At 48.3% G+C, this 20698-nt stretch overlaps 1 protein-coding gene across 2 annotated transcripts; it reads left to right on the plus strand.

The window, feature by feature from the left end:
• The first annotated feature begins 1841 nt into the window (after positions 1 to 1841).
• Positions 1842 to 19911, plus strand: LOC140422536 (uncharacterized). Of its 2 annotated transcripts, XM_072507560.1 has the most exons (3): positions 1842 to 2065; positions 9219 to 10384; positions 19150 to 19911. In XM_072507560.1, exon 2 carries the CDS (start codon positions 9566 to 9568, stop codon positions 10334 to 10336), a length of 771 nt encoding a protein of 256 aa, XP_072363661.1. In that variant the 5' UTR covers positions 1842 to 2065; positions 9219 to 9565; the 3' UTR covers positions 10337 to 10384; positions 19150 to 19911. The 2 variants fall into 2 exon arrangements, with proteins under 2 accessions (XP_072363661.1, XP_072363660.1); XM_072507559.1 differs by lacking the exon at positions 19150 to 19911 and having other exon boundaries at positions 9219 to 10807.
• Positions 19912 to 20698: the final 787 nt, after the last annotated feature.

Here is a 20698-nt window from a genome sequence, read left to right on the forward strand (position 1 = left end):
GAGGCAACATCCATGGACCCTGCCAGGGCCCGTGCCTCTCTCAGTCCCAGGGTGTCCTTTTCTAAGAGTCTTTGGTGGATCTCTGAGGAGCTCATACCTGCTACGAAGGCAACCCGGATTAGAAGTTCCGTGTGCTCACTGCCCGAAGCTTGCGGACAGCCACAGTTTCTGCCCAGCACCAGTAGCGCACGGTAGAAGTCCTCCAGCGATTCCCCGGGGCTTTGCCGTCTAGTTGCAAGCAGGTGACGTGCATAGGCCTGGTTTACAGGGCGTATGTAATGTCCCTTTCACAGTTCGATCGCAGCATTATAGACCTCCGCCTCCTCGATGAGGGTGAAGATTCCAGGGCTTACTCTCGAGTGCAGGAGATGCAGTTTCTGTTCTCCTCAGGGGGTGCCTCCGGCCGTTTGGACGTAGCCTTTAAAGCACGCCAGCCAGTGCCTAAATATCGCCGCCGAGTTCTCCATGTGGGGGCTGAGTTGTAGACACTCCGGCTTAATTCGGAGATCCATTCTTTCAGCTTCAGAGTAGTCTATTAAATTGATGCACGATCAATTAAACTCAAAGACGAGGTTGTAACATAACTGAAGGCTTTAATAGACTAGATCTGTTCCCCAGCAGCTTTGGTACAGAATGAGGGCTGCTGGGACTGCACCGGTTCTTATACCCCGCCTGTCAGGGCGGAGCTACATACCAAACAGCCAATGGTAAACTCCTAGGTTTACCCAATGGTCTACAGCCTCTCGGGTACTGCAATAACTTATAATACCACACGAACCCCGTCTGGTCTTCGTAGATGACCTGCGGCACACAATCCTCAATCCTCATTTTTAACAGGGGGTGAATGTGGTGATCCACTGTAATTGGAGATGTAAGGTAGGACCTGTACTACAGGTTCGCCGGTAGCTCCTGAAGGCTGGCTCCGCCCACGGAGAACTGTATAAATATGCATGACCTCCAGTGCCCTGTCATTTCGCCAGCTGCAGCAGGAGGCCTCGCATCTGACTGTAATAAAGCCACAGTTGTACCCAACTTTAGTCTTTGTGCAATTGATCGTGTATCAACCCTTGACTCCCCCGTCAATCAGAAATCTGTCTGACTCAGCCGTGAATATATTCAATAACCACCAGACTCCACTGGTCCCTGTGGAAGAGAAATCCAGAGACTAACAACCCTCTGAGAGGAGATGACTGGAAATATATAACGTAGCTACAGCACTATATTACACAACTGGAAATAATAATAAATGTACTTTATTACAGAACCACGACTAATATATCTAATCTGTACCATATAATAACACTAGGCATATCTCTGTCTGATATTGATTTACTGTCCCCTTAAACGTCAGCCAACTCTTGGGGAAAGCAGCCCTTTAATTGTGAACCTTGGGAAAGAGACCATCCTTTTAGCCAGACAAATAAATGTGTCAAGCTGAGGGAGCAAAGGATGTCAATGTCTTTCAGAGAGAGAGAGAGAGAGACCTGGGCCAAGCTTTGCAGAGTCTGCACCCTCCCTGCATTCACTTCCTTTCCCTTCAGTTGCTGCAAGTGACCAATTGAAGGTGAGAATGAGAAAAGAAATGGAAAGAGGGAGAAAAGAAAGTGTTTCACTCCCAGATGTTGGAGACAGGAGGAGGTTTCAGTCTGAGTGAAGCTCAATCCCCATTCATAACAAGCCCGCGCTCTGATTGGCTGGAGGACCAGAGTCCTTCCGGTACTTCAACTGTTCCCGTTGGTCACCTCAGATGAAAGGTCAGAGGGTGGGCACGCCACCGCACATGCGCAGCTTCCCCCACTCCTTTGGACATGCGCGGTCCCGGGCCGGGGGGAGGGGGAGGAGGGCGTCATCACTGAGCGGCTTCTGGCTCTGCCGGAGCCGTCAGCCTGTTGCCCAGAAACCTTGTCTCGAGGAGGTGCAGGGGGAACAATCCGCGCGCCGGGCCTGCGCACTGGAACCCGGAGACATCACCGCGGAGCAGAGTGGAATCCTATTGGCTGATTCGAATTATTGGGATACTGAGCTAGATTGGATTTGGTTTGCACTCCCTCCTGATATGCATATGGTACGTTTTCTGGAATTATAGAACATACAGTGCAGAAGGAGGCCATTCGGCCCATCGAGTCTGCACCGACCCACTTAAGCCCTCACTTCCACCCCATCACTGTAACTCCTCCGAATGCTTTTGGACACCAAGGGCAATTTAGCATGGCCAATCCACCTAACCTGCACGTCTTGGGACAGTGGGAGGGAACCTGAGCACCCGGAGGTAACCCGCGCAGACACAGGGAGGACGTGCAGACTCCGCACAGACAGTGACCCAAGCCGGGAATCGAACCTGGCACCCTGGCGCTGTGAAGCCACAGTGCTATCCACTTGTGCTACCCGTGCTGCCCAATTGGAGGATAAAATACAACCGTTTCCCTTCCAGGAAAGTCAGACATGAGTCTCGTCTTGAGTACATTGAGTTAATTCTGGGGTGTGATATTGTAATGACCTCCAATTGGCATTATTGGTTGGCCAATTGGAGTATGAGCTCCCTCAATGAGAGCTCATTTCGGGGGCCCATATAAGCACCTGTGTTGGCTTTGTGAGGCAGTCTTAAGTTGACTGGAATGCTCGCAGCACTGTTTGGGAGCTGCTCTTGTATATAGTGATTGCAAATATATACTGGTGTAGTGACGGTAGCCCTGCCTCCTGTGGATTATTACAGATATTCTCGAACATAAGCCCATTCAGGTTGTCTGCGGGATTTCCTGTGGAGCTCTGTCGATATCCAGCCTTCAACCAAGCTCCAATGTTGAACTTGATGGTCACCCACGACCAATTCTCATAGGTTAGCCAGATTGTCTGAGTTCTGGAACTCAGGGGAATCCAGGGATTCACTTTATCCTTTTCTCGGGGAACGGGAATAGAAGAGAGACTTCAATCTCGAGAGTTCTCTATCACAATGATCACCTTTAAATTGCAGCATGCAACACAGGAATGGCTTTATTTCTTTCTGGCCATTCTCTTGGTGACTGATTAAACATTTGGTCTTCTGAAGAGAATGTACAGTATTGTTACATACAACAGCAAGGAAGTTTCCTGGTCATTAATTAACATATTATGTTTGTACACTGCGGCTTGGATTGTACATACCTCAAAGTATCCTGATCTTAATTCGATCTTGACAGTTTTGTAGCTTTGTAATGCAGTCCTCCCTTTGAAAGTGAGGACAAATCTTTCTTCATAATTTTCCTAAAATAAGATTCAGACTTTTTTGTTCCTAAAATTCATATTTGTGGTATTGGTAATAGGTTGTTTCAATTCCTGGTGAGAGGGTCGAGGTTTCCGGGCTCCCTTTGATTAAACGAACCGTAGGAATAATAACTGTTCCTCATTATTAATGGGAACAGATAGTCAGTTAAGGACTGTTGGTTCCAATAATGTTGGACTTTGTGATACCTGGATGATGATAGAACCAAAAGGGGGTCTGATTGTTTCCGAACACTTCGTCTGTCGATGTTCTTGAGCAATATCTTGCCAGAGGTGAGCTTGGTTGATACAGGGACAGAGCGTTCTCCATCTTTCCGATGAGGTTGTGATGAACTGTTTTATCACATGGAGAGAACATAATAATAGATTGTACCATCAATCTTGGTATCTGTACTGAGTTCAAGATATTTCTATCATCTTGCCTGTTAGAGGGTCATTGTTAAGGATGGGCCTGAATTTCTGTTTGGGGTAGTCTCAATTTCTAAGCAATCGGATCAGTAAGATTTTCCGGGCTTTGTGGTTATTTGTCAGTTTACGTGGGACATGTGAGGATAGCATTGAGGTTTTCTTCGACGTCAGTGGCAGACCCCCTCGATAAAGGTTGGGAATTCCAACATCGTTGATGTTCGCCATGGCATCCGCGTACATAAGAGGAGAGAATTCCGAAGGTACCTCGGGACGCGTGCGCCAATCCTCACTGAAACATCCAACTGTCCAAGATCATCTTCTGTGCTGTAATTCAAGACAGATAAGGGTGGAGGCGATGAACGAGCAGCCGGCTCACTTTCCACATCAGACATCATCTCCAGACAAGGGAATGAGGAAGTTGAAGACAGTGGTCCCAGTATGAGACCAATCTTATCGCTATGGAGGCATGAAGGAGCGATAACCGGAGGTGACTTTCGAGGGAGAAGCCCTAAGAGATGTTGATGAATCAAGAGATCGGTGAAGGTTGGGGACACCGTGGCTGTGAAATGACGTGGTCGCCAAGTGTAATTGCTCAGACTCAGATTAGGGAGGAGGTAACCCTGACAGTTCCCGAGTCCTGTTAGGGACCATACCATGACGGTGTAGGCAGAGAGTATGATGTGCGCAGCCTGTAGACCTCAAAAGGGTTGCCGTGTCTCCTAAGTACAGTAAAAATAGATCGAAAGAGGCCTCGTTGATGGCAGCGTGGATACATGGCAATTGCCATTGAAGTGCAGATCAATATTCCTGTAGGGATTCCTATTAGGGCTGGTTTAGCACAGTGGGCTAAATCGCTGGCTTGTAATACAGAACAATGCTAGCAGCGCAGATTCAATTCCCGTACCAGCCTCCCCGAACAGGCGCCGGAATTTGGCGGCTAGGAGCTGTTCACAATAAGTTCATTGAAGCCTACTCGTGACAATAAGCGATTATTATTATTATCTGCTTGTTGATGAGGCGTCATTATGAAGATGTCATGTGCCGTAGGGGCTGCTAAATCTTTAAAAACAAATTTAAAATTTAAAAATAAATAAATTTAGAGTACCCAATTATTTTGTTCCAATTAAGGGGCAATTCAGCGTGGCCAATCCACCCAACCTGCACATCTTTGGGTTGTGAGAGTAAGACCCACGTAGAAACGGGGAGAATGTGAGAGCCATGACAGGAAATGAGTCAATTTAAACCAACTTCCCTGTGTCTGCGTGGGTCGCACCCCCCACAACCCGAAAGATGTGCCGGGTAGGTGGATTGGCCATGTTAAATTGCCCCTTAATTGGAATTTTTTTATTTTTAATAACGCAAACAAACCGTTCCACCGATAGGTAGTGCGTAACGTAGAAAAATCATAAAAGATCTGAAGACTTCTGTAAAATCGGGAATAACATCAATAGCGGTGTGCGGAATTCCTCGAAAAATGGAACCCATTGCGGGAAAAACACCTTGAACAGCAAAACCAAGGGCGCATATCCAGTCCAGGGCACAGGCAGGATCGACGAACTGAGCTTGGGATAATAAATGTTTGGCATGTCTGATGTGCTCAGCCACTTCATAGTTAGTGAAGGTGACTGTAAGGTGAGTGTGATACATGGGTGTTAGGAGAACGGTCAGTTTGGAAATCCGAATGGTGGATGGAACGTGATTTCCCGGGAATATGGAGACCAATTTCCCGAGCTGGGCACGGTTATGAAGACGGAAATACATTGGTCTGGTTGTGTATTAGACATGGACGCCATTAAATAAATTCTCCATACTCTATATTTGAACCACCACAGAGTATCAACTCTGTCAGGTTTGCGTTGTTCAATTCCGCTCACTCTTGAGTAACATGAACCTAGAAATGGATTTCTGCAGTGCCTTTATCTGCTGAACAGGAGAGAAGTATTTAAATATGGCGGAAACAAGGGGATCTGGAAGTTCTCCTTTGACTATTTGGTGTTGAGTTCTTTTAATTACTTCAGCCATATAGTTAACCTTGATGAGTTCTTCATTTGCCATGTCCGATCTCGAAGCACCACAAGTGAGTCAGTGGTCAGACTCGCCATTATAGTGACATAGGAAGGTATGTTTTGTAGAGTCGACGCGGTCTCACTTAACCACTGGGAGAAGATTTCGAAGGCCTGTACCACTGACAAAGTGGCCAAGGTTAGAAATTTCGTGTTTTTTTTAACTACACCGATCAGGCTCTTCCGGGTGGATTATGATGCCAAATATGTTGTAATTTTTAAAAAAAAATTTAATTAAGGGGCAATATTTAGCGTGGCCAATCCACTTACCCTGTCCATTTTGTATTGTGGCGATGAGACCCACGCAGTACCCAGTTCTTCAATCTCCGATTCCACCACAGACGATGCTCTCTGTCAAACAGTGAGACAGCTTCAGTCATTCATCTGTTCTTCCGGACCAGATTTGAGTGACATCACTTCCTGTGCCACCATTATGACAGGAATTTGACTGCTCTTGGAGCTCCAGAGTTCCTGCAGTTCCTTTCACTTCAACTGGTTCACTAATGTCCTTTAGGGAAGGAAATCTGCCATCCTTACCTGGTCTGTCCTATATGTGACTCCAGACCCACAACAATATGGTTGACTCTTAACTGCCCCTCAAGGGCAATTAGGGATGGGCAATAAATGCTGACAAAGCCTGCGATACCCACACCCCATGAACAAATATTTAAAAACTGTCTTGTGAGTATCTCTCTCCCTATTTGTAGATGTTGTCACTCCTCTCTGATCTCATGCGGATGATTGCTGGTATGCTGGAGTTCCTGTGTAATCTGATGCTGGATCTCAGCTTTCGTCTGAATCTGCCTTTCCAGACTAGCTTTCTCTTCCGTGCTTCCTAGCATTCAGCTCTCCATTCACTTTGTCAAGTTCTATTTTTCATTGGATTGAAGCAAAGTACTGCGGGTACTGGACTCTGAAACCAAAAAGAAATTGCTGGAAAATCTCAGCATCTGCAGGGAGAGAAAAGAGCTAATGTTTCGAGCCCAGATGATCCTTTAGTAGGGGCTGGTTTAGCACAGGGCTAAAGGGCTGGCTTTTAAAGCAGACCAAGGCAGGCCAGCAGCACAGTTCAATTCCTGTACCAGCCTCCCCGAACAGGCGCCGGAATGTGGCGACTAGGGGCTTTTCACAGTAACTTCATTTGAAGCCTACTTGTGACAAGCGATTTTCATTTCATTTCATTTGTCATAGCTTTGACAAAGGTTCATCTGGACCTGAAACGTTGGATAGTCAGAGCTTTTTCGCAGGGTAGAGGGGTCAATTACTAGGGGGCATAGGTTTAAGGTGCGAGGGGCAAGGTTTAGAGGAGATGTACGAGGTAAGTTTTTACACAGAGGGTAGTGGGTGCCTGGAACTCGCTGCCGGAGGAGGTGGTGGAAGCAGGGACGATAGTGACGTTTAAGGGGCATCTTGACAAATACATGAATAGGATGGGAATAGAGGGATACGGACCCCAGAAGTGTAGAAGATTTTAGTTTAGATGGACAGCATGGTCGGTTCAGGTTTGGAGGGCCTGTTCCTGTGCTGTACTTTTCTTTATTCTTTGTTCTTTGGGAGTTCAGGGACACGTCCACTGTCCCAGGCTCCTTTAAGTGCAAAAAGTGTGTCCAGCTGCAGCTCCTGTTAGACCGCTTGACGGCTCTGGAGCTGCGGATGGACTCACTTTGGAGCATCCATGATGCTGAGGGAGTCGTGGATAGCACGTTTAGCGAGTTGGTCACACCGCAGATACTTTTCTTTGTTCTTCGTTGGCTCTTTTCTCTCCCTACAGATGCTGCCAGACCTGCTGAGATTTTCCAGCATTTTCTCAATAATTTATCCCCATTTTTGAATGCTTCCTCATTGTCCAATTTAATTTGAGGAATGTCAAACGCAGAATTATCTGGATTTATTTCTTCCCCTTGAGTTGCAATGACTAACACTTCTTCCTTCTCTGTCAAAATACCTTTTGAGCATATTAACCTGACACAATGAGTTTTCCTTCTGTCTGAATTCACCTCATTCAGTTTCCTTTCAATCTGATAAGGCCTACTAAATCTTGCTTTCAATGGCTCCCCTATCAGTGGTAACAAACCTTCTCCCCACGCACACAATTACAAATTTTTGATTTCTTATCGTCCTCTTTTCTTCCATCACCTGTTGTGACAATTCAAAATGTTTTCTGACAAACACACCGGCCCCAGTTAATTTCTCCCTAAAGTTTGACACACAGTCCAACAACGTCGTCTCTGACAGCTGGCTCGGCTGGTTTAGCACAGTGGGCTAAACAGCTGGCTTGTAAGGTAGAACGAGGCCAGCAGCGCGGGTTCAATTCCCGTAACGGCCTCGCCGAACAGGCGCTGGAATGTGGCGACTAGGGGCTTTTCACAGTAACTTAATTGAAGCCTACTTGTGACAATAAGCGATTACTATTATTGTTATTATTCTCTGATCAATTTAAGTGGTCCTTTCACCTCACATCACCTCATGACCAAAAGCAATTTGAATGGACTGAATTTAGCTGGTTCATTAGGCGCATCCCTAATTGCAAATAGGACAAATGGGATTCGTTCACCCCAATCCTCTGGATAATCCTGACTACAAGCCCTCAACATGGTCTTTAGAGTTTGAGCCATCTTTCAAATGCCCCTTGTAATTTAGGATGATGAGCCATTGAGTTAAATTGCTTTGCTCCTAATCTATCCATAGCTTCCTTGAATAACTTTGACAGAAAAACTGGATCCCTGTTCTTCTTGAATTTCTTTTGGTAGTCCATGCCTAGTAAAAAATGTGGTTAGCTCCTCCAACCCGCTTAGATGTAATGTTTCTTAATGGAATTGCCTCCAGGAATCTAGTCGACACATCCATTATAGTCACCATAATAGGTTTCGTGACAGCACAGTGGCGCAGTGGATAGCACTGCTGCCTCACGGCGGCGAGGTCCCAGGTTCGATCCCGGCTCTGGGCCACTGTCCGTGTGGAGTTTGCACATTGTCCCCGCATTTGCGTGGGTTTCGACCCCACAACCCAAAGATGTGCAGGGTAGGTGGTTTGGTCACGCTAAATTGCCCTTAATTGGGGGAAAAAAAAATTATTGGGTACTCTAAATTAAAAAAAAAAAACATAATCTGTTTCTAGATATTGAAGATACCGAGGAATATAGGGGACAGTGTCGGAAAATGGTGCTGAGGTAGATCGGTCAATGATCCCATTGAATAGTTGAGCAGGCTCGATGGGCCGAATGGATGGCTGCAGCAGCTTTGTTGTGGTCTCTGTGTCCAGGACAGGAAGCAGTGAGCAGGGATCCGTCAATCAGCCCGAATCAGCACCTTCAGGAGAATTGGGAGGGTGAATATTAGATGCAGCAGAGTGAGAATGGAGGGAGAGTGTGTGGGATGGAGATTTGCAGCTTTTGGGGAATGAGAGAGGAAAGAATGATCCAGAGAAACTAGAATTGTCTGTTCTGAATTTCTATCCTGGACTGACTGATGATTCAAATTGTTTTTCCAGGATATTAGAAGAGGAGGAATTACAGACAGAAATCTCCAATGTCATGTATCACTTTGACTGAGTCTCTCGGACCCGAATATCATCGGCCTTTGAATCTAGAAGAAATGTTTGCCGGATCTGTCAGCTTCAAAAGATTTTAACCATCAATGTGACTGGAAAAGCCCCGAGACACACACACCCGAGTGAGAGTGTTCCAGAGCACTGACTGTGGATAGAGCTTTAACCAGTTACACAGCCTGAAAAAACATCACACCATTCACAGCGGGGAGAGTCCGTACACGTGTTCTGTGTGTGGACGAGGCTTCAACTGATTGTCCGACCTGGAGAGACACGAGGAGACCCAAAACATGGAGAAATCGTGGAAATGTGGGGACTGTGGGAAGGGATTCAGGGCCCCATCTGTGCTGGAAGCTCATCAGCGCAGTCACACTGGGGAGAGGCCGTTCATCTGCTCTGTGTGTGAGAAGGGATTCACTTGCTTATCCAACCTGCAGGCACACCAGCGAGTTCACACTGGGGAGAGGCCGTTCACCTGCTCTCAGTGTGAGAAGGGATTCAGTCAGTTATCCCAGCTGCGGGCACACCAGCGAGTTCACACTGGCGACAAGCCATTCACCTGCTCTCAGTGTGGGAAGGGATTCAGACAGTCATCCACCCTGCAGAGACATCGACGCGTTCACACTGGGGAGAAGCCGTTCACTTGCTCTCAGTGTGACAAGGGATTCACTCAGTTACCCAGCCTGCAGTCACACCAGCGAGTTCACACTGGGGAGAGGCCATTCATCTGCTCTCAGTGTGAGAAGGGATTCACTTGCTTACCCAACCTGCAGAGACATCAGCGAGTTCACACTGGGGAGAAGCCGTTCACCTGCCCTCAGTGTGGGAAGGGATTCACTCAGTTATCCAACCTAAAGTCACACCAGCGAGTTCACACTGAGGAGAAGCCCTTCACCTGCTCTCAGTGCGGGAAGCGATTCAGTCAATCATCCAACCTACGGACACATCAGCGAGTTCACACTAAGGAGAAGCCGTCCACCTGCTCCCAATGTGGGAAGTTATTCAGAAATGTATCCATGCTGCGGAAGCATCAGCGAGTGCACACTGAGGAGAAGCCATAATGTGGGAAGGGATTTTGTGATTCATCGCAGCTGCTGAGACACCAACAGGTTCATAAGTAATTCCAAGGGCTGGATTCTGCGGTTATTGGTTTTGCTCTCAATTAAATCCAGGACGGCATTTTATTCATTCTGACAATGGGGAGGGTCGGAGGATTTCTTTCTGCTGGACTGGCCAGTCTCATGACTTTGCCTCCAGTGGGCTGATGCTGTTTGAGCCTTCTTGCAAATACAAGGTTTCAAATTTCACAAGGATCACAGAGGGTGTTTGGAAGTTAGAAGATATTTAGTTCCCATTTCTGTTTGGAACCCTCCAAAACATGCCAGGTTGCCATGAAGATGGGCTATGGTAGTTGCATGGCTCTTCTGTTTAATTTATCTGAGGGTTTCTCACATAAGGAAATTCATGGTATGAGGGGCACGTTGTCTGTGGTAGATTGGGAACTTACAATAAAACGTATGACAATAGACGAATCACGAACAGTTAAAGAATTCTTACATATTTACATAAAATATAAATTCCTTTAAGGAACAAAAATCCAACAGGAAAATGATGCAACCATGGCCAACAGGTTTAAAGATTCCATTAGATCAAGGGAAGAGGCTCATAACATGGCAAAAATAGCAGTAAGCTGAGGACTGCAGCATGTTTCAGAATTCAGCAAAGGTGGACCAAGAAACTGATAAAGAGAAAATAGAATATGAGAGCAAACTGGCGAGAAACATAAAAACTGACTGGAAAAGCTCCTATCAGAATGTGAAAAGGAAAAGATTAGTAAAGACCAATGTGGGTCCATTCCAGGCAGAGACAGGAGAGTTTATAGTGGGGAATAAGGAAATGGCAGAGAAACTAAACAATGTGTGTTTGTCTTCACGGAGGAAGATACAGAAATTGTCCCCAAAACACGAGAGAACCAAGAGGCCAGTGAGCACGAGGAACTGAAAGAGATTAGTATTAGTGAAAAAGTAGCACTGGAGAAATTGATGTGGTTGGAAGTTATTAAATCCCCAAAAGCTGCTGCTCTACATCCCAGAGTGTTGAAAGAGGCGGCTGGAGAGATAGTGGATACATTGGTGATCATCTTTCACAATTCTATAGATTCTGGAATGATTCCTGCAGATTGGAAGGTGTTAAATGTAACCCCAATATTTAAGGAGGGAGAGAGAAAACTGGGAACCACAGACCCATTAGCCTGAAATTGGTCAGATACAATCTATTATAAAGGATGTGATAACATACGAATTAGGAGCAGGAGTAGGCCACTTGGCCCCTCGAGCCTGCTCCACCATTCATTACATCCTGGCTGATCTGATCGAAACCTCAACTCCACATTCCCGCTGACCCAACAATAACCTTTCACCCCCTTGCTCATCAAGAATCTATCCAGCTCTGCCTTCAAATATTATGCTTCCACTGCCCTTTGAGGAAGAGAGTTCCAAAGACTCTCAACCCTCTGAGAGAAAAGGTTCTCCTCTGCCGTAAATGGGCAAGTTATTACTTTTAAAGTGACTCCAATTTCTAGATTCTCCCAAAAGAGGAAACATCCTTTCCACATCCACCCTGTCAAGGTCCCTCGGGATTTTATACGGTTCAATCAAGTCACCTAAACTCCATCGGACACAAGCCCAGCCTGTCCAATCATTCCTCATAAGACCAGCCTCCAATTCCAGGTATGAGTCCAGTAAACCTTCTCTGAACTGCTTCCAACACATTGACATCATCCCTTAAATGAGAGCAATACTGTACACCGTGCTCCAGATGTGGTCTCACCAATGTCCTGTGTAACTGAAGCGTAACCTCCCTACTTTTGTATTCAATTCTCCTCACAATAAACAATAACATTCTATTAGCTTTCCTAATTACTTGCTGTACCTGTATACTCGCCTTTGTGATTCATGCTCTTGGACACCCAGATCCCTCTGAGTCTCAGAGCTCTGCAATCTTTGTTTTTATTCCTCCTGCCACAATGGCCAAGTTCTCATTTCCCCACATTATTCTGCATCTCCCAGATCTTTTCCCACTCACTTAACCTATCTATATCCCTTTGTCGTCTCCTTATGCCCGCTTCACAATTTACTTTCCGACCTACCTTTGTATCATTGGAACTTGGGACAGGAGTTGGCCATTCAGCTCGTCGAGCCTGTTCTGTCATTCAATACGATGATGACAGATCATCCTCTTCAATGCCTTTTCCCCCACACTGTCCCCATATCCCTTTGTGTTATTGGTGTTTAGAAATCTGTCAGTCTCTGCTTTAAACACACTCAGTGACTGAGCTTCCACAGCCCTCTGGGGTAGAGAATTCCAAAGATTCACAACCCTCTGAGTAAAGAAATGTCTTTTGTATTCCTCCGAGACCGGACCCAAGTGGCTTCCCCCTTATTTTAAAATTGTGTCCCCTGGTCCCAGACTCTCCAACCAGGGCAAACGTCTCACTTGCATCTCCCCTGTCTATTCCTTTAAGGATTTTATAAGTTTCAATGAGATCTCGCGTCTCATTATTCGTAACTCTAGAAAATACAGGCCCAGTTTCCCCAATCTCTTTCTTCATAGGACAGTCCTGCCATCCCCGGAAGAAGCCTGGTGAACCTTTGTTGCATTCCCTCTGTGACAATGATATCTTCTGAAGGTGCGGGGAATAAAACTGCACACAGTACTCCAGCTGTGGTCTAACCAAGGTTCTGTACAATGGGTATATCTTGACCGGTCTCATGACTTAGCTTCCAGTGGGCTGATGCTCTTTGAGCCTGGGAGAGCACATTTCCACTGAAATGATCCACAAAAGCTGATCAAGGACATTTATTTTATCCTGGATAGTAAATAGTGTTTTTCCCCCATTACAGGTAGATCTAAAATAAATACATTTGTCTCTGTTCCATTGAGTCTACAGCACAGGGCCAGGCCAGTCGGCTCAATTGGTCTCTGTCAGTATTGATGCTCCACATGAGCCTCCACCCAGCCCTCTTCATCTCCCCCCATCAGCATCTCCTTCTATTCCTTTCTCCCTCATGTATGTATCTCGCTTCCCCTTCAATGTATTCATTTAAAAAAATATATATATTCAAGTTTTTCAACAAACCCCCCCCCAACAAGAAGAAAGAAACAAGAACACAACAAGTAGAAATTATACATTGGATTTCCCCCATATACAGTAACCCCCCATATAACAGTAAAAAGCACAAATAGGGAAAAACCCCCACCTTAACCCAAACCCCACCCCAAGAGAAACCCCCCCTCCCTCCCCCCACTCCTGAGCTGCTGACCTCCTAACGCTCCGCAAGATAGTTTAGGAACGGTTGCCACCGCCTGAGGAACCCCTGCACAGACCCTCGCAAGGCAAACTTTATCCTCTTCAGCTTGATGAACCCTGCCATGTCATTGATCCAAGCTTTCACACAAGGGGGCTTCGCATCCTTCCATAGTAGCAAAATCCTCCGCTGGGCTACCAGGGATGCAAAGGCCAGAATACCGGCTTCTTTCGCCTCCTGCACGCCCAGCTCGTCCGATACCCCAAATAATGCTAATCCCCAGCTCGGCTTGATCCGGGCGCTCACCACCTTGGACATAGTCATCGCAAAACCCCTCCAAAACCCATCCAGCGCCGGGTACGACCAGAACATATGGACGTGATTTGCCGGGCTCCCCGAGCACCTCCCACATCTGTCCTCCACCCCAAAGAACCTACTCAACCTCGCCCCTGTCATATGCGCTCTGTGAGTAACTTTGAACTGTATTAGGCTGAGCCTGGCGCAAGAGGAGGAAGAATTAACCCTACTCAGGGCATCAGCCCACAGACTCTCATCTACCTCCTCCCCAAGCTCCTCCTCCCACTTGCCCTTTAACTCCTCCACCGAGGCCTCCTCCTCTTCCTACAGCTCCTGGTAAATCGGCAAAATCTTGCCTTCTCCAACCCATACACCCGAAATCACTCTGTCCTGAATCCCACGTGCCGGAAGCAGCGGGAATTCCCTCACCTGCCGCCTCACAAACGCCCTCACTTGCATGTACCTGAAAGCGTTTCCCGGGGTAGCCCAAACTTCTCCTCCAGCGCCCCTAGGCTCGCAAACGTCCCATCAATGAACAGGTCCCCCATTCTTCTAATCCCTGCCCGATGCCAGCTCCGAAACCCCCCATCCATCCTTCCCGGGACGAACCGATGGTTCTCCCAAATCGGGGACCAAACCGAGGCCCCCAACCTCGCCCCTGTGTCGCCTCCACTGCCCCCAGATCTTCAGCGTCGCTGCCACCACCAGACTCGTGGTGTACCTTGTCGGCGAGAGCGGCAGCGGTGCCATCACCAGAGCCCTCAGGCTCGTGCCCACACAGGACGCCATCTCTAGCCTCTTCCACGCCGCCATCTCTTGCCTCTTCCACGCCGCCCCCTCTCCCTCCATTACCCACTTACGGATCATCGCCACATTGGCTGCCCAATAATAGCCACACAAATTCGGCAGCGCCAGCACCCCCCTGTCCCTGCTACGCTCCAGAAACACCCTCTTCATCCTCGGGGTCTTATTCACCAATCAAATCCCATGATGCTCCTGCTTACCCGTTTGAAAAAGGCCTTGGGGATCAAAATGGGAAGGCACTGGAACACAAAGAGAAACCTCGGAAGGACCGTCATTTTGACCGACTGCACCTACCCGCTAGTGAGAGTGGCAGCATATCACATCTTTTAAAATCCTCCTCCATCTGCTCCACCAACCGCATCAAATTGAGCTTGTGCAGGGCCCCCCAACACCTAGCTACTTGGATCCCCAGGTACCGAAAGCTCCTTTCCACCCTCTTCAGCGGTAACTCGTCTATCTCCCTTACCTGGTCCCCTGAATGCACCACAAAGAGCTCACCCTTCCCTATGTTGAGTTTATACCCTGAATAGTCCCCAAACTCCCTAAGGATCCGCATGACCTCGCCATCCCCTCCACTGGATCCGCAACATACAACAGGTCATCGACATACAACGACACCCGGTGTTCCTCTCTTCCCCCCCCATCCCCCCGAACCAATCCCCTCCATTTCCTGGACTCCCTCAGTGCCATGGCCAGCGGCTCAATTGCCTGTGCAAACAACAAGGGGGATAAGGGGCACCCCTGCCTCGTCCCCGGTACAGCTGAAAGTACTCCGACCTCCACCGGTTCGTAGCCATACTCGCCACCGGGGCTCTATATAGCAGTCTGACCCAACTGATGAACCCCTCCCCGAACCCAAACCTCCGCAACACTTCCCAAAGATACTCCCACTCCACCCGATCGTAGGCCTTCTCCGCGTCCATAGCTGCCACTACCTCCGCTTCTCCCTCCACCGAGGGCATCATAATCACATTGAGGAGCCTCCGCACATTTGTATTTAGCTGCCTACCCCTCACAAATCTTGTCTGGTCCTCATGAATCACCCCCGGGACACAGTCCTCAATTCTCGCAGCCAGCACCTTCGCCAGCAACTTAGCGTCAACATTGAGGAGCGAGATCGGTCTATACGACCCACATTGCAATGGATCCTTGTCCCGCTTCAGGATCAAAGAAATCAGCGCCCTGGACATTGTCGGTGGCAAGGTAGCCTCCTCCCTCGCCTTATTAAAAGTCCTCACTAGCAACGGGCCCAGAAGGTCCACATATTTCCTGTAGAATTCAACCGGGAACCCATCCGGCCCCGGGGCCTTCCCCACCTGCATGTTCCCCAATCCTTTAACCAGCTCCTCCAGCCCAATCGACGCCCCCAAACCAGCCACCTGCTCCTCCTCCACCCTCGGGAACCTCAACTGATCTAGGAATCGTCGCATCCCCTCCTCCCCCGCTGGGGTCTCAGACCTGTACAGATCCCCATAGAAGTCCCTAAATACCTTGTTTATTCACAGTGCACTCCGCACCGTATTCCCCTCTCTATCCCTAACTCCACCAATCTCCCTCGCTGCCTCCCACTTACGAAGATGATGTGCCAGCATCCGACTTGCCGTCTCCCCATACTTATACGCCGCCCCTTGCGCTTTCCTCCACTGTGCCTCTGCTTTCCCCGTGGTCATCAGGTCGAATTCCATCTGGAGGTTCCGTCGCTCCCTAAGTAGCCCCTCCTCGGGGGCCTCTGCATAACTCCTGTCCACCCTTAAAATCTCCCCCACCAACCTCTCCCTCTCTCTCTTCTCCCTGTGGGCCCTAATGGAGATTAACGCTCCCCTGACCACCGCCTTCAACGCTTCCCGGACGACCTCCACCTGCACCTCCCCGTTGTCATTGGCCTCCAAGTATCTTTCAATACACCCCCGCACCTGCCCGCACACCCCCTCACCCGCCAACAGTCTCACATCGAGGCGCCACAGCGGGCGCTGGTCCCTCTCCTTCCCCAACTCCACCCAATGTGGGGTGTGGTCTGAGATGGCTATGGCCAAATATTCCGTTTCCTCCACTTTCGGGATTAGCGCCCTACTCAAAGTGAAAAAATCTAAACGGGAGTAGGCTCTATGGATGTGGGAAAAGAAGGAAAATGCCCTGGCCTGCGGCCTGGCAAACCTCCAAGGGTCCACTCCCCCCATCTGGTTCATAAACCCCCTGAGCACCTTGGCCGCAGCCGGCCTCTTACCCATCCTGGACCTAGAACGGTCCAGTGATGGGTCCAGCACCGTGTTGAAGTCCCCCCCCCCCCCATTATCAAGCTTCCTACCTCCAGATCCGGAATCCGACCCAGCATGCGTTTCATAAATCCGGCATCCCAATTCAGGGTATATACGTTCACCAGTACCACTCACCATCACATATCGACCTCCATTATCCGCTACAATATTCAGTGCCTCAAACGACACCCGCTTCCCCACCAGTATTGCAACCCCTCTGTTCTTCGCATCCAGCCCTGAATGAAAGACCTGCCCTACCCATTCCTTTCTCAGCCTAACCTGATCTGCCACCTTCAGATGTGGTTATGCTCCAGGAGACACGTCTGCCTTCAGTCCCTTTAAGTGCGCGAACACCCGGGCCCTCTTGACCGGTCCGTTCAGGCCCCTCACATTCCAAGTAATCAGCCGGATCAGAGGGCTACTCCTTTTCTAGGCCAGCCACGTGCCCGCGCCTCCCGCACCCTCCAGTCCCCCAGGCGGTGGACCCCCGCCCCGACTACCTCTCCTACTTCCAGCTCCCCTTTGGCCAATGCAGCAGCAACCCAGTCCCCCCCCCCTCCCCCCCCCCCCCCCAGCTAGATCCTCATCTAGCCATTTTGCTCCCCCCATGACACTCCCGTTAGTCAGCTGACTCCTGCTGACCCTGGCCTCCCGCCATTCCATCGACCCCCCAGTGTGAGAATCCCCCCACCCCTTGGCAGTCAGTGTGCGCTCCTCTCCAGCACCACCCTTCCCCCCCCGGCCCCGCCCCATCCTTCCCTCATGCGGGAAAGGATGTTCTCTGAGGCTTTTTGCTGCACCTCCCGGATCGCCGCCCCTTGGGCCTTCTGGGTCTCCACAAGCTTCTCAATCACCGCCTTCATTGGCGCCAGCATTTCTGTCCTCAGCTCCACAAAGCAGCGTTTAAGGAACTCCTGTTGCTCCTGCGACCACTGCGCCCATGCTGCTTGGTCTCCTCCCGCCGCCATCTTGCTTTTCCTCCCCCGCACTTTCCGCTGCACCAGGATCACTTTTTTAACCGTTCCACTCCTGGTCCAATCCATATAGTGTCGGGGGAACTTTGCTGTCACCTTCCCACACTTGGGAGCCGTCGAACAATTGCCGTTGGGCCCCTCTGAAGAGCCCAAAAATCCGTTCCCGGCGGGAGCTGCTGAACGTGCGACCTACCTGGACATAGCCGCAACTGAAAGTCCCCTTCAACGTATTCATGTTGGTCAACCACTCGTAGCAAGTTCCAGATTCTCATCCACTCAAAGAACAAACAAAAGTACAGCACAGGAACAGGCCCTTCGGCCCTCCAAGCCTGTGCCGACCATGCTGCCCGTCTAAACTAAAATTTTCTACACTTCCGGGGTCCATATCCCTCTATTCCCACCCTATTCATGTATTTGTCAAGATGCCGCTTAAACGTCACTATCGTCCCTGCTTCCACCACCTCCGGCAGCGAGATCCAGGCATCCACTACCCACTCGGTCGGTAAAGAGGTTTCTCATGAAATCCTTATTGGAATATTGAACCCCTGAAAGCATTTGTAACAAAGGGATTAATTGTCAGCGCGGGTAGAGATAAATGTGTGTCCCCTGATAGACATTACAGAGACTTGGTTGAAATGTGACCCAAGGCTGGGTTCTAAATGATGACCTATATTCGGAATGCAGGAAGCTAATAAAAGGTGACGGGGTCACTCCTGTTAAGTAAGGATTACATTAGTTTGGTACTGAGAGAACATCTTAGCCTGAAAGAACAGGATGTAGAATCAGTTTGTGTCGAGACAAGAAATAGTAAAGATACAATGTCTCTTCTGGGAGTAGTTAATGAGCCTCCTAACAGTAGTTACACTATAGGTAGAGTGTACAGGAAATATTAAGTAAGGCTTGTAATTAATGTACCACAATAATCATGGGTGACTTTAATCAAATGTTGATTGAGAGAATCAGATTGGAAAGATGTCCTGGAACATCGGTTCATAAATGTTTTTGGAGAGAATTTCTTAGAGCAGTTCCTTCTGGAGCCAACCAGGGAGCAGTCTATCTGAGGCCTCAATGTGTAGTGAGACAGGATTAATGATCAAATACGTGGTGATAAATCATCGAGGTAACATTGATCATAATATTGTAGCAAAGTCCATGTTTAGTCATTTTAATAGTTTTGGTTCAGTTATCACAGAGTCAATGTGCATCATAATAATATAATAATCTTTATTGTCACTAGTAGGCTTACGTTAATACTGCAATGAAGTTACTGTGAAAAGCCCCTAGTCGCCACATTCCGGCGCCTGTTCGGGTACACAGAGGGAGAATTCAGAATGTCCAGATTACCTTTCGGGACTTGTGGGAGGAAACCGGAGCACCCGGAGGAAACCCATGCAGACACCGGGAGAACGTGCAGACTCCACACAGACAGTGACCCAAGCCGGGAATCGTACCTGTGACCCTGGCGCTGTGAAGCAACAGTGCTAACCACTGTGCTACCATGCTGCCCAATCAATTCACTCAATATAGTATCATGCTATGTGAGTCTCTGTCTTCGGGTGCACTCCTCCTCGACAAGTGACTTGTGCCACATTGTCTGAGCCCAAAGCAGGGTTACGTTATGGTTTTATCACAGCACTAATGCTGAATGAGAATCTATGTTACATTTTATGGCAGGATCATAATATTTATTGTCACAAGTAGGCTGAAATTAACACTGCAATGATGTTACTGTGAAAAGCTAGTCGCCAGATTAGTCGCCCGATCGGATTAGGGAATGTGATGTTTCCTGTAGTTTAATTGTGTCAATGCTGGAGAAATGCTATGTCTTAAATCATATTCATTTTTCAACTTAAAAGTGAAATAGTCACTTTCCTTCAAAGTATACACCGATTTTCTGCATTGGTGTGGGTTTTATGATCAGTTTCTGTAATGGTGTTGTAGTTATGTAGTTTCTGTGAACATGTAATTTATGAATAGAAAATGATGTTTTGTTTTGTAATGTGTATCTTGTTACTTGAACTTCAGCACACCAATCACCTTTATGGATTTATTTTCTGTTTTATAGTAATTGCTGATGTAGTTTAAGTTTGTGTATTTCGTGTACTTTCAGTTATTTGTGTTTAAGTAACTTGCTTCAAGCATCAGCAGTCACGAAGAGGTTACACAGAACACCTGAGATGCATCATCTCGGCACAGTGACACAGTGGCTAGCACTGCTGCTTTACAGCACCAGGGACCCAAGTTCAATTCTGGCATTGGGTGACTGTGTGGAGTTTGCTCTTTCTCCCTGTGTCTGCGTGGGTTTCCTCCGGGTGCTCCGATTCCCTCCCACAGTCCAAAGATGTGCCGGTTAGGTGGATTGGCCGTGTAAAATTACTCATTCATGTCCAAAGATGTGCAGGTTAGGTGGGGTTATGAAGATAGGGTGGGCAGAGGTCGGGTACTCTTTTAGAGGATGGGTGCAGCCTCGACGGGCTGAATGATCTCCCGAACCGTGTGGCACTCTATGGTTCTATGGTACCATTAGGATGATGAGCCTGACGAATATCAATCATGAAGTGACACCAGACATCCTCCTATTACAACTACGTAGACACACAAATTACCTGTGTTGCCTTGTTATCTCAGTGCAAAAGCTGTAAACTTAATATAAAGCAGGGGACAGCAATCAGGGGCGAAATTCTCCGGAAACGGCGCAATGTCCGCCAACTGGCGCCCAAAACGGCGCCAATCAGATGGGCATCGCGCCGCCCCAAAGGTGCGGAATGCTCCGCATCTTTGGGGGC

The sequence above is a fragment of the Scyliorhinus torazame genome, chromosome 5, assembly GCF_047496885.1.
Source record: "Scyliorhinus torazame isolate Kashiwa2021f chromosome 5, sScyTor2.1, whole genome shotgun sequence".
In the NCBI taxonomy this organism is placed as follows: domain Eukaryota; kingdom Metazoa; phylum Chordata; class Chondrichthyes; order Carcharhiniformes; family Scyliorhinidae; genus Scyliorhinus; species Scyliorhinus torazame.